Raw genomic sequence first — 17,854 nt, 5'->3', positions numbered from 1 at the left:
ACAAAATGGTCCCTGACCTCTTCACCTCCTCTAGCTGTCATTTCAAATATACTCATAGCGCTCGTATGTCCGAGATGCGAGCCAACAGGGTGCTCATTGAATGGTGTTTCTTCTGTCTCTTTCGTTTAATTTCTTTCTCTTATGCCCTCTCTCTTCTCCAGCTGTTCCTTCTATGGTCTTAAAAAAAAAAGCCTCAAAAAAAGAGTGCTTTGGATCAATGCCACTTAGGGATCACTTGTGGTTCCCCAAAGAACCTTCTAATGTATAGGTCCTGAAAGGGCCAATACCATGGAAAAAAAACACAATGTAATACACATAGTGCAGTATGCAAACACAGCTAAAGCTCCATAACATACCATTTACTCTGCAGCCCATATGGTCTGCACATACAAATTAAGTTGCAATAGCAGTTTGTTCTGAAGTCATTGTTTTTGTGATGTCACAAAAAACAACACATTTCCATATATCCACCTATTCAGACCACAGCAGTTTAGCTCCGCCCATTCACAGTGAAGTTATAAACTGTGTTTCAGCACAGGCTGCTTTCTGAATAGGCACAATTCAAGGCAACAAATCAGGAAAGAGATTTACAAACACCATTCTTAAAGGTGAAGCCTGTTTAAACTTACGGAATAAAAATGAATTAAATGTTTTTGGTACATATATCCTCATTAGTATGCAATGTGGTACCAGTTTAGCACTAACTCATTAGCTCCTCTGAAGATGTAGCTTCCGACATGAAAATGTACATTTCCCTAGGGCATTTTTTTTTAATAATAAAATGTTTTCAAATTTTACTTCCAGTGCAGTCTAAAATGTTAGCCCAGAACCCTGTACTATTTCGAGCTTTCTTTTCTTTCCTTTTTTGCTGTTTTTTTCCTTCCCTGCAGTTAATCTGATATCCATTTCATTGAAAAAGCAATAAGCAATGTTTACAAGAAAAAAAAACAAAAAACAAAAACAAACATGCAAGCTATGTACCCGTAATCCACTTAATCATAATGGGTCCACACCCATGGGCGATGCCATGTTTATGTGACAGCAGAGGGACAAACTTGTCATAGAAGAAAAAGAATTGCATGCTCACTGTTAAAGCTGCGAAGGCCACATTAGTCACTTTCCCATAGGTTACTCAAAGCAGTACATGACAGGCGAGTTGCATGTTGCTAAATACTGAATGGGGAAAAATGATCAAAGCGGATTGTTGCTACTCTTTAAACATCGAAATGATGGGGAGTCTGCAAATAATGTTAGGCCATGTAATAAAGGAATAAATAAATAAAAGCTAAAAGACCAGGGTCAGCAACGAAACAGGCTAAACATCAGTGTTGCGTTTTCCGGGCGGAAAGGACACAGGACTTCAGAAGGATGCCAAACTTGCTTTTTAACCAAGTTAACCAATTGAATATACAATTACTTTACTTGTTGCGTCGAAGTATAGCAGTATTTTGGCACTAGAATACACGCTAATAGCATTCAAGCTACATACCAATTGAATGCTTTCAGCAATCTAAAAACAGAAGTCGTCCAAACGACACTAGTTCCTATTATGCAGTACTTAATATTGATGTAATACTGCTTGGCCCTTATCAGGATAAAAAATTATTCATTTCAACTAGAAGTGATAGCAAAGTTATGGAAGAATTTTTTTGGATTTTGAACCCAATTTTCTCCCCAATTTAGTTGTCTCCAATTTGGTTGTTTCGTAAGGCAAAGAAGAAAAACGCTTATTGCACATTTAACTCAGACATCAAGATTAGTCTGGATGTACATCCTCCTTGTTCTATATGAATTACAGGTTTTTCCTTGAACCCTCCATCCATGGAAATAATTTAGGAATCTTTATTTTTTGTAGTGCAACAAAGCAAATAGTGGATGCATTCTATGCCCAAACAATATCCCTAACTGGTTAAACAGGTCCATAGAGTTACAGTAAGCGTATACTAGAAAAAGTGACACTAATCTGAATGTCAGGAAAAGATGAAAGACAAGTTCTTCTGTAACCTCCTTCTCACTCTCTCTTTTTGTCTTGCACGTGCAGACACACACATACATATATACCCACACACACACACACACACACACACACATACACACACACACATACATACATACATACATATATATATATATATATGTGTGTGTGTGTGTGTGTGTGTGTGTGTGTGTATATGTATATATACACACATATATATATGAGTCTAAAAAGGTTGTCACTAGGACCGAGACAGAACCAGGATATCAATTTTCCTAGAGCTATGCCAACAGGTGGCTTGCTGTGTGTTAAGGTGGTCGGGCATGACCTAGCGCAGGCTGTAATTTACACTCGTGACCTGAGCTCTTGTTCTCTCCCCCTCTCTCTCTCTCTCTCACTCACTCACTCACTCACTCACTCACTCACTCACTCACTCACTCACACACTCACACACACACACTCCCTCACTCACACACACACACACACACACACACACACTCCCTCACTGCAATCCCACTAGCAGGTTTTTCAGGTCAGATAGATTTAATCATGCATGTTTGAGGGGGTGGGGGGTTTCCATCGAGACGGAGTGTATATCTGAAGAACATGAGGAATTAACCTGGAACATGTATTCATTTCACCCACCTCTCAGCACATGAGATGCACAAAGTGCTAGGAAACTGACGTCTTGGCAGCAAATGTGGTGGCATGACGACAGTGTGAACCCAAACCACGCATGTCACAGCAATGCTTATGGTGCCATCTTGTAGCATACAAATCAGCAAAGAGATCCAAGGTGTTCTCTTAAATCAAGAAATACAGTCAAAATAAATAGGATTTTTCCTTGATTTCAGGAAGAAAAACACCTTAAGTCATCATTCCTCATGAGTTAGCAGGTTCCAACGCAGTGTAGACCCTGGCTACTGGTCAGCTTATGCAGCAGACTAATCTGACAATATGCTCCTTGATCTGTTCAACAAAGCATATATTTTCCTCCTGAATGAAAACCTAAAACCGAAAGTCTTTTATCTTGTATTAGAAGACAGAATGTAGATCAGAGTTTCCGAATTGGAACATTTTCACTAAACCTTTTTTGACAGACTGAGAGGCTTTCACAAGCAAGCCTCTAAGAACATTCAAACATACAATATGACCAATATTTAGATAAAAAAAATAGAGGAAGGATATTCAACAAACAAAAGAGAACTTAACAGTCTCAAGAAACAGAAGCAGGAGTTCCTAGAAAACATTCAATTTTCAGCTTCTACAAAATCCTCATTTCATCATGCAATACTTCTAATCAGCTGAATGTAAAAGTGAAAGGTGATTAACAAGGCTAGTTATTCTCAAAACTATCCTCTGACCCCAATAAACCTCTTGCTTCAGTACATCCAGGAAGATATCCTCACGTTGCAAGGTCATTTAATGACTGAAATGTCTGAATATGCCTTTTTGGTCAAAGACTGTGTCCTTTCAAACTAAAAAGGAAACATTTCTTTCATTTAGTGTTGTTGTTCATGTAACTGGGGTCCTGGAAACAACTGTAAGAGGTCAGAGAAACATACTGGAGGAACAGGGAGACTCAGCATCTCTCTCTCTAGAGCAGCAGGGTCAGGCACCTAACATGGGATTTTGCCACATTCACATGGCATGATATCCACCTCTTTCTTAAGTTCACTCACACACTTCACATTTGACCTCAATACCTCAAAAATAAGCATTTGCTAATTTGTCTTGTAGTCACAAGAGAGACTCTTGAATTTAAAACACTTCATTAAGAAAAGCCCTGACTCCACAACAGCGTAGTCCATCATGCTCTGCAGAATCTTACACAGCAATCGACAGAACGAAAATGCTTGGTGCTGTTTCTGCACTTGGCTCCCATCCACACCTGAAATTAAACGGAGGTCCTGTAAACAGCGTTCTGCTGGATCTCTCATCTTTTCCCTGAAAAATACGACTGACTGTGGAAAAACTGAAGCTGGAGGACATGAGAATTGCATAACCAACATCCTCTCCGCACACCTCCCCTTGACAACCTATGAAATAACTAGGTTGCTGAAGTGGCACAACTATTGGCTGGAGACCTTGCGACAGAAATGGAGTGGAAGACGACGTTTCGAGTATAATCTCATTGCTTCCTATTTTACAACACCTTTGCGATTCAGGGAGACCCGACAGCATTAAAATCAGCTGAGATGCTTTCGGATATGCGGGAACGTCGCATATGAGCGGGCAGACAAAACAGTTAAAATTTCCAACATACCAACATTCACTCCAGCTGATCAGAACAATTGTGTAGATGGCTACCTGTCACAAATATACAAGTATACCTGCATGGCCTTCACTGACAACATCACTTGAAAGCCTTTTTGGATGTTTCCAAACTGGGCAAGTCCTAAGTCAAATCATGTGAGATATTAAAGTGGGAAGGGGTTGGGTACCACCAAGTGTCATTCTTCTCTCCTGTGGAGGGGTGACTGGGGCTCAGATTGACCCCCTTTAAACTCAGCCACCACACAGAAAACGTAACGATGACAAGGCGAGGGGCAGAAAGAACGAGGGAGGCAGGACATCACTCACTCTCTCATTCTGTGCCCAGAGGGCAGTCTACGGCACTGAGCTTTGATACCCAGGCAGATCAAACGGAGACACGGTTAAATATAGGAAAGGAGACCTTTGGACACGCCAGCTATCTCACACTATATTGAACAGTCTGAGTGATATGCTCAGTGCTGGTAGAAGTCACCCTTTGTACTGAGCTGAGACCAGTTTTCCATGGTCTTCCAAGTAAAGCACAAAGGGAGAAGCTGGCTTCAGATCAGAAGACAAATAAAACACCTACCCTGGAGCTTCTGGAACAAAAAGAGAAAATGAAGGACAACTCAAATTTGCATATGGGAGTCAGAGCCTTCACAACATGCCCATGAATGCTGGCATCTTAAAACTAAACACACACAGTGCAAACATCTGTGAGGTACTGGCAGTGTTGTTACTACGACTTACACTGCATAGCTAATTAAACAAACTCTGTGAAAGCCAACATTAACAGCTTGAGTGTGAAAGAGTGACCATAAAAAGGATCCCAGGACTCCCTTGATTGAAGAAGACTTTTTATATGTTTTTTATACTGCCCAATGCCCCTGGGCACAACAGTTCAGATTTTCTCCACTAAATGCAGAGCTTGTGACACAAGTGTACAGGTTTTTCCCTTTTAACCAACCTGTGAAATGAGACATGGTGACTAATCAGAGAAATCAGATGTTGTTGAAATCATTTAACCACCTGCGATAGCTAACGTGGTGGCATGACCGTGGGCGTCCACCCCACTGCGCTGGTCCCCTGGCATCCCAGATGCTGTTCCTTTGGCTAAATGTTTGCTAATATCATTCTTGGAAATAAGATCTTAAATAAAAAGGTGTTAAATAAACTGCTGTCATACAGAGGGGCTATCAATGTAGAAGCTAAACAGTACCTAACAACATAACCTAGATTCAATGATGTCAGCATCTCAGAAGAGGGGACCACCAGTCGCCACAACAGCAATATTCTTAATAGAAGTTTTAATAAATATTTACTTTTTAAAAACAACACCTGATTTTAGGTAGAGAAGTCTGCTTGTTAATCATAAATACAATGTATACTGTCACAAATTCTTACTTTCATTGTACAAAATTTTTTCTGTCTACCACAGAAGGATATGTATATATACCACTGCTGTCAGAACAAAACCTCATATCTTCAAAATGAGAACTTCACAGGAGAATCAAAACCACACTTTACTTTTAATGTAAGTCAATAGAACCAGACTTTTTTCCCCCCCAAGTTATTTTGGGCCAATTATTTTGCTCCATTCATCATGAAATTTCCATACAATGTAAAGGGCAACAGGCATTTTCAAACAATTTAAAAAATTTAAAAATCAACAAAAAATGGAGATGCTATGTTTTATTCTGACAGCAGTGATTATATATGTGTGTATGTGTGTGTGTGTATGTACAGTATAGGAAACAAGCCTCAGGAGAAAGATATGATATATGATGTAATGCAGAGAGAGCAAGAGAGAGAGACAGACGTTACACAAGAACCTGTCTTTCACTCCTGAAACTCAAACTCCTACACATTGACTAACGAGTAATCCTGCTACACACACAGTGCCCACACACCCTCTCTGAAACAAAGTCTATAAATACCTGTGCCCATACATAGATATATGCACGCCGAGATATGACAACACACACCTACATACAAATGCCCAGAAACATATGTTCAAACACTGCCACAGTCTCAGGACCAACCATACACAAAAACAACTTCTTACTAATGTCATACAGTAACATGCGTTCCCTCAAACATCTGATTCTAATGCAGTGTTAACTCACCCCTTGTCTGCAGGCTTGTTCGTTAAGCGCTCTCACCCACGCCCTCTGCCAGTGTTCCCTGAACGACTTGAACGCGAAGAGGGAGGACAGGAGCCCTTTGACCCCAGCCTCAGTGTCACTTCCCGAGCCATCTCGCCCAAATCGGAGCCTCAGGAGGGAGCCCCACACTCCGCCCGTCAGAGTCTGGTGGGTGAGGCTGAGGGGCAGCTGCCAGGAGCTCTCTTCGCTCCGCTGGAGCCTGGCACCTCTCCTAGGCCTCAGTAAGGCCAGGGAGAACTGAACAAGCCAGGCTAGCACGACCAGCAGCGAGACACAGAAGAGTGCCACTAGCACCAGCCAGCTCACGTCCTGGAAACTCATCATCTCCCCTCTCGCCGATCACTTCAGTCGCATTTTTATTATGGGCTGGAAATTCTGATTAATCGAGGTGGGAGTCTGTGGAGATGGAGAGAGGGTGTCATTACGAGCACAACAGAAAAACTTACAAAATAAAAAAGAAGGAGATACAAATGCTGGAGTGAATTCTTTTACATGCAGGTCTTGAAAGGAGAACGGGACAATATGAAAATATTCAAGTCAGAGACAAGAACACCACGCTCTATATAGCATAATTCACGTACAGAAAAATGTCAAATTCTAAGCTTGTACCCCAAGAAGATCATGGCTACATAATCTAATATAGTGAATTACCTGAAGGCTTGTATACACTGACTTATCTTGCAGATTGCAAACGTACATGTAACACTGGTGTTCAGTAAATCCACAATCATTAAACTTATTCAAAGAAAGCATGTTCCTTCCAGCTAGCCGTTTATTTCTCAAGCTGCTCTGCAAATTTAATGTGAGTTTACGGATCTCCGCGTATGAGAAAAGAATATTATTCAATGCTTGTCTCCGACTGCGAGAGTGTCTTTCCCTCTCTCCGCTCAGGGTATCTTGCTCGGCGAACACCTGGCAGCTCTAGCTGCGGCGTTTCGCTTCCACACACCAGCACAGCAGCCAGTGCGGCTCGGCGGTAACTTACGTAGCTACACACCGGCATGTTAAAGATGCACTATTTAAGTTTCTAACATCATTTATACGTGTAACTCGGCAAATATCTTTGGCTATATTGAGTTCTGTTGTTGATTATTTATTTCCCTTCTGTTTACGGCCACCGTGAGTTTAGCCGCCTAGCTCGCTAGCTCAGACCAAGGAGGTTAACGCTAGCTAGCTTCATTCTCGCCAGCTTCTTATTCGAATTTTCCGTTCCACCTTAAACTGTGTAAATGTCGCATTCTGGCGCATGTAGCCAGTTAAGGGCGCGAGAATGTAACTGCTGCACCATTTAAGGTGGAACGCACATTTCGAAATAAGAAACCAACTTCAGCTTCGTCTAGCTCCGTCAGCCGTAAACACCATGACTAGATGAGCTCGCAAAAAGCAAACAAATGTAAGAATTAGTTACCGTTTTCAACAAACGGCACAATGAGTAAATAACGTTACAGCAAGTCTGCAGAATGTCCAGCAGCAAGACGCCAGTCCGCCAAACGCAGCCTGGCAACCAACATTAACGTTGCTGACAACCACCGTTAGCCTCCGCGGCTAGCCGCTGATATTCTCGCTCGTAATCCGAACAACCGTCTTTTTCTATGGTCTTACGGTCACTTTTGTTCCTCGCATCTCCTCGGAAACATTTTCTCCACGTTGTAGTGTGCACTTCGATTCGAAACATTGACTTATAAGCTCGTGCCGGACCGTAACTATGACTGCGTCTGCCCTCCCACCGCTCCCGAAACGGACAGCAGAGCTGAGCGCAACTGTCAAAATCGCTGCACAAACAGCGCGCGCACCCAGCGATGCCCGACTCCTGAATGAATGGATCATTTGATTCGGTTCTTTTCCATAAATCGAATCGAACCGATTCACAAGTACAACTTTGGGAGCATTCACAGAGCAGGTGTTTCCTGGTCACAGATTAAACCCAGTCTAGGACTATATTGTAATGTCAATGGCGAGTTAACTTCGAAAAACCTTTCCAGTGTAGGATTAGGCTAAATCTTGCAAGCAAGAGTTTTTTTCCCATTATTATTGTACTATTATTTACTAATGTTTTCATTATGTCCTTTCGGGAACCGCGTAAAATATTGTATTTTTTTTCCTACGTATATATTGTATTGAACAGCTGTAGAGGGTAATTACCTAAACTTCATCACAAACAATGTTTGTACATATTGTACACATGATAAAAAAAACTTTTAAAATTAGCCCCATAAAATCACAAATCATTGAATTTCATCTACCAAGATAACATGAAATTTTTATTGCTCAAAACTGCTCATGTGTTTTTGCAGTGAAGACACTAAATGGGGCAGATCGTAAACGATTGAGAACGAATGATTCGTTGAATCTGACATTTAATCCTTTGAAACGTCCAGTTCGAAAGAATCGGTTCGCTAAACTGATTCGAGCTTCACAGCACATGTCGCGCGCATTTAAAGGGACATGTACTGCATGTTCTCGGTAGCGCGCACTCTTTCTTCTCAGCCGCCTTTTGCCTTCTGGCGAGTTTAATGCCTCTAAAGGCCACCTCGCAGAACACTATCACATGATAGTTTTGAAACAAGCTTTTGGGCTAAAGTGTCCTTTTTTCACATTTATTCATGGCGGAGAGGTACATGCAGGGTGTAGAAGCAAAAGTAATACCCAAAAAACATTTTTTCATTTACCACAATTTTACCGTTGTCAGCATTACACCTAAAATAGGACACATAGATTCACTGGTCATTTTAGTAAAGTGTCCACATGTGTGTTATCACAATCCCTGGTTCCTACAACCACCACTGTAAATAAATCAGAATCAACAGATTTCTTTACAATGCACTTAAAGGGGAACTCCACCAGTTTTTCAAAATTGGTACGAACTAGACGAAAGGGGTTATGAGCGCTACTTGATGCCTGTGACAGAGTTTTGTGTTGAAATTTTAGCCTAAAATGTCTTGTTAACCCATTTTAATCCATTCGTGGCGAAAGTATACATCCAGGGCAAAGTAGTCCCCAAACAAAACGTATTTTTTCAGATTTTCCAATATTTTACCATCATAAACATTACATATAAAAACTTTATGAAGAAGATACGTGTAAGTTCAATGGTGATTTCAGATAATTAATAAAATGGCTATATTTATGTTATAGACACTGTGACCCCTGGTTCCTATCACCACCACTGTAAAGAAATCTGAATCTGTAACTTTTTCTACAATGAAACATTTCACATCAGATGAATTTGATTACATTGCAATAACTGAATTATGCAAACATTTTGAAAAATTGGTGGAATACCCCTTTAAGAACGGGCTGTGAAATGGGTTGTGGGATATATTGATGACAACCAATATCATATAACCACTTATTGCAATTAATCATTAAAAAATATTTATTTCTGTATTTGTATGTGTCGAAATGCGAATTTAAAAATCGCTTCAATCGGGATTACAGAGTATAATGTTACACCAGCATCAGAAAAGTGAACGTTTAGCAACGTGGAACGTCCTACAATCTCAGCTCCTTTTCATTGATGATGATAGTCACAGACGAATAACACACGAATAATATTTTCCCATATATTAACTCATGACAAACATAAAGAAGCAGTGTGCTGACATACGATAAACATAAAACACAATGTTCAAAATGCTCGATTAGAGACGTTAAATTTTTAGCTTGAATGCTATTAAACAAATGTGTTGCTTGAACGCACCACCGAACGCCGAGGTCTTCCGTTTCAGTGTTCAGTAAAATTGAAGCCGAAAGAAGATTCGTCCGTGTATTTTAGATCGATTTTGTATGTTGAGTTTTACGCTCGAATATGCAGTTGTTTGTGTTTTATTTGCCTGGAAAGATTTTTATGAAAGGTCAGACTATGCAGCGTTCATGTTGACGGAAGTAGACGTGGAGTTTTCAGTTTGTCCGGCGGCTCGGCTGGAAACAGCGACGTTTCTGTCAAATGTAGCTGAATTTTCAAGAGTTAGCGTTTAGCTACGTTAATCTTTGGGTTATAAACCATAATCGTTCACGCAACTCTATAGTCTGCTTTCTGTAATTTAGCAATGCACGCTTTTAACGAGGAATACCTGAAACACGGTGAACTTATTGCTGTGGGAGCTAGTTAGCTAGCTACATTAGCTTGAACTGTCATTCATTAATCTGATGACTGCTCTGTTGAGCGGCTGAGTTACAGCTTGCTGAAAATTCATGAAGCAGTTGTGGTTTAAAACAACGAAAGAGGTCGTACATTAGCTCTTGCTATTTTGTTAAGATGTCCTTAGAACTACTTTCGTCTACTTTAGGATTTATAAGCATATTAACTAAAGTTGGTAGTTCAATAGTCTGACAGACGTAACCGACAGACAGGAGTCTGCCTGTGTTTTCTCTGAATAGAAGGCTTGAAAGCTTCATAGTCGTGTTCGGTGAAGGAAAAATGTTTATGTACTGACAAGGAACTCACTAACTTTTCTCTCGAACTTAAACGGTCCGCATCGCTCTGTCCAAGCTATATTACAGTAATAGGTAAAGTAATAGTTTTAGTTAAATTGAAAAATGTCTCCCATTCCCATCCTCCCCCTTATTATCAACTGCTGCATGTCTGCTCTTGGGTGTGTTGCGACACTCAAGCTCATTCCAGCCTTCAAGGAGCATTTCATATCTGCCAGGCTCTATGGCCTGGACATGAACAAAACAAGCAAAAAACAAGTGTGAGTTTCAAGTTGTTTTATTTTTACACTACACTACTTTAAATGTTTTTTTTTTTTGGATGAGGTATGTGTCTGGAGTTGTTGACATGAAGGAGCATGGCTAACTCATCCTATTTTCCATTCTTTCAGGCCAGAGTCTCAAGGTGTGATCAGCGGCACAGTCTTCCTCATCATCCTCTTCCTCTTCATTCCTGTGCCTTTCCTTGGTTGCTTCGTGGGAGAGCAGTGTCGTAGCTTTCCACACAATGAGGTAAAAGCAAGATGACTGAGTGTGCCTCAATAGCATTAAAAATACTTCTCATTTTGTATTTCCAAGGCCCTCACCAGTAATCAAAATCTGCTTAATCCCAATATCATTGAGTTGCTTTAATTTCTCTGTACACTTGATTACTTTTCTCACTGGTGGTACGCTACACATATGCCTTCCAATTAGTGAATTCAGCCACTTAAGGTAAACTGTTTTCAATTGCGAAAACACAGCTTGTATAATCTAAGTAGAAAAAGCTTTGTCAATAAAATGGCACACTTTGGAGCAGACCCACATGAGCCTGAGGTCACCATGCCCAATGCCAAGCATCGGCTTGAGTGGTATAAAGCTTCCCAGCACTGGGCTGTGGAGCAGCGGAACTGCATTCTCTGGAGTGATGGGGCACCATCAAGTACCTTTGGGATGAGTTGGAGTGGTGTTTGTGATCCAGATCCCATCATCCAACCTGGCTGAATGCAATCAAATCTTCACAGAAGTGTTCCAACATCTAGTGTAAAACCCTCCTAGAAGAAGAGGGGCTGTTATTGTAGCATACTCCCTATAATAACACTGATTTTAAAAGAAATGTTGGTGTCTACAAACTTTTGGGCATACAGTATATCTAAAGCTTTGTTCTGGCTCTGTTTGTTTTTGTTCTTGATCTGTGATGCAGTTTGTGCAGCTGATTGGTGCATTGTTGGCCATCTGCTGCATGATCTTCCTTGGGTTTGCTGATGATGTGCTAAACCTGCGATGGAGACACAAGCTGTTGCTGCCCACAATGGCCTCACTGCCTCTCCTCATGGTCTACTTTACCAACTTCGGCAACACTGTCATAGTGGTGCCCAAACCGTTCCGGGCCCTGCTGGGGATGCATCTGGATCTAGGTTAGTTGGACTTTGACTGAAATAACTTTAATTTCTTTTAAATGCATACATGCTTCGAATGATGTGTGAATGATAGTGTGGAAAAAGTTATAGTGTGGTATTTTAGGTTATTGGGATAAAAAAAAAATACTGTGATATTTGAAAAGGAAGAATAAAAGAGTAAAAAATGACCAGATAAACTATAAAGGGGTTTGAGGGGGTGGATTAAGGCAGCAGTTAAATATTCTGGTTAGGCTGTATGATATGGACAAAACACCTTATTGCAATTATATTCCTACATATTACAGTTCCAGTAACACTTCATATGATATCAATAACGTACATTTGAACGAATACTTGCTTGCAAACACCAAAAGAAACATTCAGAGATAGTTTAAAGGCTCATTTACATACTGTAGCATTTTGTAACATCATTATTGCAAACACAAATGGTGTAGTTAATATTAAGGAACAATATAATTTGCAAGGTTTGTGTATAGCACCTGAAAGAGCTGTCAATACATGGTGATTCAGAAAGATTCATTTGATTTCAAAATGATTTATTTCACTTATAAATCATTACCGAACAATGCAGTGAATTGTAAACGAGCATAAAATGTATGTAATTTTACAAGTGCTCAATATGAACCTCCTCCAGCTGCATGGACAACATCAACACGATAGTCAAATTAATCCCATACTTGATTGAGCATGTTGGGTGTCACTGTACTTTCAATGTGATTTCGGAGATCATCCAGTGTTGTTGGGCGTGACCTTTTTCTTGGAACTGTTGGTACCAATGACGAATGCTCTGAGCTTTTGGAGGTTCACTGCCAAACTGACAGTCATAAACTCTATGACCCCCTCTTTCAATTGGTATGTAATTGGTTCCTAGGCACCTCATGGTTGTAAAAATATTGCGCTTTGAAATTGGATTAATCTTTTTGAATCACCCTGTATTATCTTTTTAGCATGTGTACTGCTTCGTAAATGTCTGAGGATTTGTATTTGGTCTGTTTCGTGCAGGTATCCTGTATTATGTATATATGGGCATGCTAGCTGTGTTCTGCACTAATGCCATCAACATCCTGGCTGGCATCAACGGCATTGAGTCTGGACAGGCCCTCTTCATCTCTGGCTCCATCATCATCTTCAATGTACTGGAGCTCAACGGTGAGCTGAGGTTATTTTTTGATTTCCAATGAATTTGTGTATGACCAAGAAATCAATCCTTCTTGCAAGGCCTCAGAGCTTCCAGAATATAGACGGGAGAGAAAAATGAATTTGAAGGCTGAAAACACTTTAGGAGCTCATATTTCAAGGTCGTTGAAGTTCTCTGAAGCTTTCCCCTGTGGCAGATCATGCACTAGAACTAGCTTCCATGAACAAACTCTCCTGCAATGAGAAAAGCATCCTCTCTTCAGCTTCATGTAGTGTTTATCTCATATTTTCTGGCTAATGTATATTACAAAAAAGATACCATTTACACAGATTTAACTAACATCCACTTTTCCATTGCAGGAGACTACAGAGATGACCATGTTTTCTCTTTGTACTTCATGATCCCTTTCTTTTTCACCACGCTGGCCCTGTTCTACCACAACTGGTTTGTTTGATGTCTTCTGTTGTACATACCTGTTCAGAATGTATTGTTATAGTAACATCAATGATGTATTCATAACACGATACCTGTATACATCCCTGTTTGTTGTTTAACAGTTACATCGAATGAAAAAGTTACAATACAGTACAGGCTTCTCTCAGCTGAGTGTATCATATGCAGTGCTAAAGAACAATGCAAAACAAACCATATACAAGCAGCAAATATCTTGACAGCCATGACTTTATAATGTAATCAGCTCTGTCATTCTTTTGCTTGTCTCTTAGGTACCCCTCTTCAGTATTTGTAGGAGACACGTTCTGTTACTTTGCTGGGATGACATTTGCTGTAGTGGGCATTCTCGGCCATTTCAGCAAGACCATGCTGCTATTCTTCATCCCCCAAGTCGTAAACTTCATATATTCTCTGCCTCAGCTGTTCCGCATAGTCCCATGTCCTAGACATCGTTTGCCCAGGTAGTCCAGATTTTGTATTTGCAGTGACTTATTTACTTCATTTGCATTTGTATATAGATTTTTGTTTTAGTTCAATTCAGTTTTTACTGTCTCACAAGGGGAAATTTGGTTGGCAGTAACTACACAATATATAACACCACCAGTAATGTCCTGATCCAATCCAATGGAAAATTTGAGAGAAAAGAGCAGGCTACTGCATGCATACCAAAGTACTATGAGTATTCAGGTGTTCCACATCTATAACATGGTTATTTCACAAACATGCCACACAAACAAGAGATATAAGTTTAGAGTGTGTATCACTATGCAGATCAAAAATCCAGTGATTTTACTGCAACATTTTAAACCTGACAGGGCCCGTATTTACAGAGTTTCTCAGTTTAGAAGTGCTGACCTAGGATCTGTTCTTGTCCATAAAGTCATAATAAATCAAAATACCAGATTTTTACATTATACACACTAACCAATTTTATTGTAGCTTGGTATGTTATATTTAAATTGTGGAATATCCAATGTTCATTAATATTCACTGTGGAATACCCAATATTCATTAAGTACTTGAATTGAATGGGGGGACAAAAAATGGATGTGGACATGCCTACATGCCAAACAAAACACATACATATATCAGAATAATTTAGGTTAGGGATATGCTAGTTAGGTCTGGTGCCATAAACCCCAGTTCAGTTTCATAGTCACCCCAAATTTAGCTCTTGAGTTCTTAAACTCTCTATTAGTTCTTACTGCTTGCATCTAAAACCATCAGCCTGACGGCAATAGTTAAAAATCTCCCTGCAGTGGAAATTCAAGACAGTCTAAAATGGCCTTTGCCTTCTTCAGTACTTGCTTATGATACAAGTCAATAAGCCGGGAGTGATGCAATTTGATGACCTTGCTTGGCATTTTGTTCATGCTGGCAAGATCAGAATTGTGACTTTGGCTAATAGACAGTGCTGGGAATGTGCTAGTGTGTTGTTATGTGTTCACTAAACCCACACAATTTGATAAATAAATATCACAAGGTTATAAATATCATCAGCAAAAATGTTTGGCTGGAAAGAAGTCAGAATCAGCCATGAAAACTTGTGATCAGTTAATCTCTATAAACTATGTAGCAACAGAATAATTTAAAAGTAACTCAATAAAACTTTTATACATCATAGAGGAATTCACATTAAAAAGGTTCATCTTCCTGAGGAAAAACAGACCATCGAGACACTGTTTTACACACAGCCACGGTGCAATTTATTGTATGATACCAAAGTTCTAATACTCAACAATCTTGATACTACATCCTTTTATTACAGTTGACTTGAAGCTAGGTTGGACTCCTAAGTTGTTCCACACTTATCACAATCATCTGTGAGATCTGAGACAAAATCTTTGATCAAAGTCAATTGACTTCTGAAGTATAAATGTGTTGAATCTGTCTGCAGATTGCAGGCGGACACTGGAAAGCTTGGCATGAGCTACTCTAAGTTTAAACAGAAGGACCTTGGCAAATTAGGACAGCTTATTATAAAGGTGAGGCAGAACATACCCTCAACGTATTTGAGAATTCTATCAAAGAATATGACGTGACTTGAAGTATAACTTTGGAAAAAACTGTTAGGGTAACTCTTTTACACTGAGAGATTTAGTTGATGAAAAACCTCCATTTCTTTCATTGTCCTGCAGGTGGCAGAAGTGTTATGGCTGCTAGACGTGCGCAGGGGTCAGGAGGGAGATGATGAGTTTATTGAGTGCAATAACATGACCCTAATTAACCTGGTGCTGAAGATACTAGGCCCCACACATGAAAGAAACCTCACAGCCATTATGCTCTTAATACAGGTGAGGGTACAGTCTAAAGCCTCTGTATTTCATTTCCCTATATGACCACCTCTACTAGGCTAAGCTCACATTACACTGTTGAAATGGAACAAGTCTGATTTATTTATTTATTTATTTATTTATTTTGCCTGAATGTGACAGACCTAATTTTGTCAGAACAATGTGACCACAAAAATCTGATTTTCTTTGCTCAAATCAGATTATCATCCCACACATCTTTCAGGCACATTTAATATTTTATGTTTTTTTTTCAATGTTAAACTCTAAAAAAAATAGAAATTGTGCCTCAGAATTTGCACAAAAATGCCATATTTAAGGGTGTTCTCTGTAGAGGATGTGTTAACTTATTTTCGATTACAAAATCAACAAAACATGTAATTTGACAAGGGAAAACTTTTTATATGACTATATATGTTACATATAATCTTTTTTTTTAAAAAAACACTGCAGTTTTCCTGTTTTGTCTTGTTTTAAGATGTCTTGCTAATATTTGTTTCGAACCGTTTTTTTAAAGTCATATAATTTAAAGACAATTCAAAAGTAACATAACATACTCAGGATTATCAGTAATCAGAAATGTGTATCAAAATACATTTTTAAGTAACGTTCCCAACCCTGCCTATCTTTATATTAATTTAAAAATGTCTGCAGGCTGTTCCTTTCAGGGCAGAGTTGTGGTCACATTAATGACAGATATGGGTCACTGAATACAAACCGTGAGACAGAAAGCGATTCGTGCAGAAAAACTGATTTAACATTAAGCATGTGATGTGAACATAGCCTTAGATCCTTTTTCATTGTTTAGGGTTTGTCATTTGCTTTCAAGCCTTCTCTCATGCTGTGTTGCCTTGATTAAGTTAAATGTTGCATTTTCCCATCTTACGCAGGTCTTGGGGAGTGTGATTGCTTTCGGAATCAGGTATCATCTGGTTCGGCTCTTCTATGATGTCTAGCCCTCGCCACACAGAACGCATAAGAGCAACAGGGACTTCCCTCCTGAAACAACATTACTGTATTTCTAACAACGGATTAAGAGCAATTCTGAATGGCTGCAAGTCAGCCTCTCATTTACCACTTGCCTGAGGATCTGTTTACAGTGTCATACAATTCAAGCACTGTGTTAACACTTCCATATGTGAAGGTGCACAGTCAAGCCTTTCAGCATCATGGTTCAATCGTCTTGGACAGAAGGGCAACAGTCAAAATAATTCTGAAATGTACCAATTCTAATACAGTAATGAAGTGGGATAAATGAGCATCACATTAACTCTGTCCGAACTATTTAGCCTATGGCAGAAGCAATACTGAAGGAATATAGAAACATTGCTATTTCAGAGACAAACTGCCTGGCAAATGTAATTGTTTGAATGAGTAAATAAAAAGGTAGGACCACTGAAGTACTTCAGCATTAAATTTTATGCCTGCAGTGATTTCTTTCACTTAGTAATCCCTATTCATTATTTTTGCACTTGGAAGTGCAAGAGGACTAAATCTGAAAGCTTGTAGTACAATCTCATTTACATTGTACTCAAGTAAAAGTGCAAAATGTGGATTAAAAAATAAGTATAGTACAGTACATATCAACAGTAACCTCCCATCTCTAAATTCTGTTTTGATGGACTGTAGTTTGGAAATGTGAGTAGTTTTTCTGGGGTCTTGCCTGTAGGGTCTGGGTTTTTCAGAACACATTTTAGCCTGAATGCTGAGCAGCACAAAGCGAAATATATTTGTTGTTACCTGAA

At 39.6% G+C, this 17,854-nt stretch overlaps 2 protein-coding genes across 7 annotated transcripts in view; one reads left to right on the top strand and one right to left on the bottom strand.

Annotated features, from left to right (window-relative positions):
- Positions 1-8,183, bottom strand: part of c2cd2l (c2cd2 like) — a 34,533-nt gene extending 26,350 nt beyond the window's left edge. For 2 of the 6 annotated variants that reach the window (XM_036580457.1, XM_036580460.1), the window contains exons 1-2: positions 7,805-8,182; positions 6,358-6,792 (exon numbers count right to left, since the gene is read on the bottom strand). In XM_036580457.1, the coding sequence (XP_036436350.1) occupies positions 6,358-6,720 (363 nt within the window). In that variant the 5' untranslated portion in view covers positions 6,721-6,792; positions 7,805-8,182. Of the gene's footprint in view, positions 1-6,357; positions 6,793-7,804 lie in introns of all 6 variants that reach the window. The other 4 variants (XM_036580461.1, XM_036580462.1, XM_036580458.1 and 1 more) reach the window with 3 other exon arrangements.
- Positions 8,184-10,102: 1,919 nt separating this feature from the next.
- Positions 10,103-17,854, top strand: dpagt1 (dolichyl-phosphate (UDP-N-acetylglucosamine) N-acetylglucosaminephosphotransferase 1 (GlcNAc-1-P transferase)). The gene is made up of 9 exons (XM_036580456.1): positions 10,103-11,090; positions 11,220-11,340; positions 12,011-12,224; positions 13,230-13,376; positions 13,725-13,809; positions 14,091-14,279; positions 15,716-15,803; positions 15,957-16,112; positions 17,000-17,854. Exons 1-9 carry the CDS (start codon positions 10,936-10,938, stop codon positions 17,063-17,065), a joined length of 1,221 nt encoding a protein of 406 aa, XP_036436349.1. The 5' UTR covers positions 10,103-10,935; the 3' UTR covers positions 17,066-17,854.

Source organism: Colossoma macropomum, unplaced genomic scaffold (genome assembly GCF_904425465.1).
Source record: "Colossoma macropomum unplaced genomic scaffold, Colossoma_macropomum, whole genome shotgun sequence".
NCBI classification, from domain to species: Eukaryota; Metazoa; Chordata; class Actinopteri; order Characiformes; family Serrasalmidae; genus Colossoma; species Colossoma macropomum.
This window is presented reverse-complemented; position numbering and strand designations above follow the sequence as displayed.

What these genes read in the sequence shown, in the direction of transcription:
- dpagt1 (XM_036580456.1), top strand. Translation starts at nt 10,936, where the DNA reads ATGTCTCCCATTCCCATCCTCCCCCTTATTATCAACTGCTGCATGTCT. An exon ending in GGGGATGCATCTGGATCTAG is followed by an intron (nt 12,225 to 13,229) that starts GTTAGTTGGACT and finishes TGTTTCGTGCAG; the next exon opens with GTATCCTGTATTATGTATAT. An exon ending in CCTAGACATCGTTTGCCCAG is followed by an intron (nt 14,280 to 15,715) that starts GTAGTCCAGATT and finishes ATCTGTCTGCAG; the next exon opens with ATTGCAGGCGGACACTGGAA.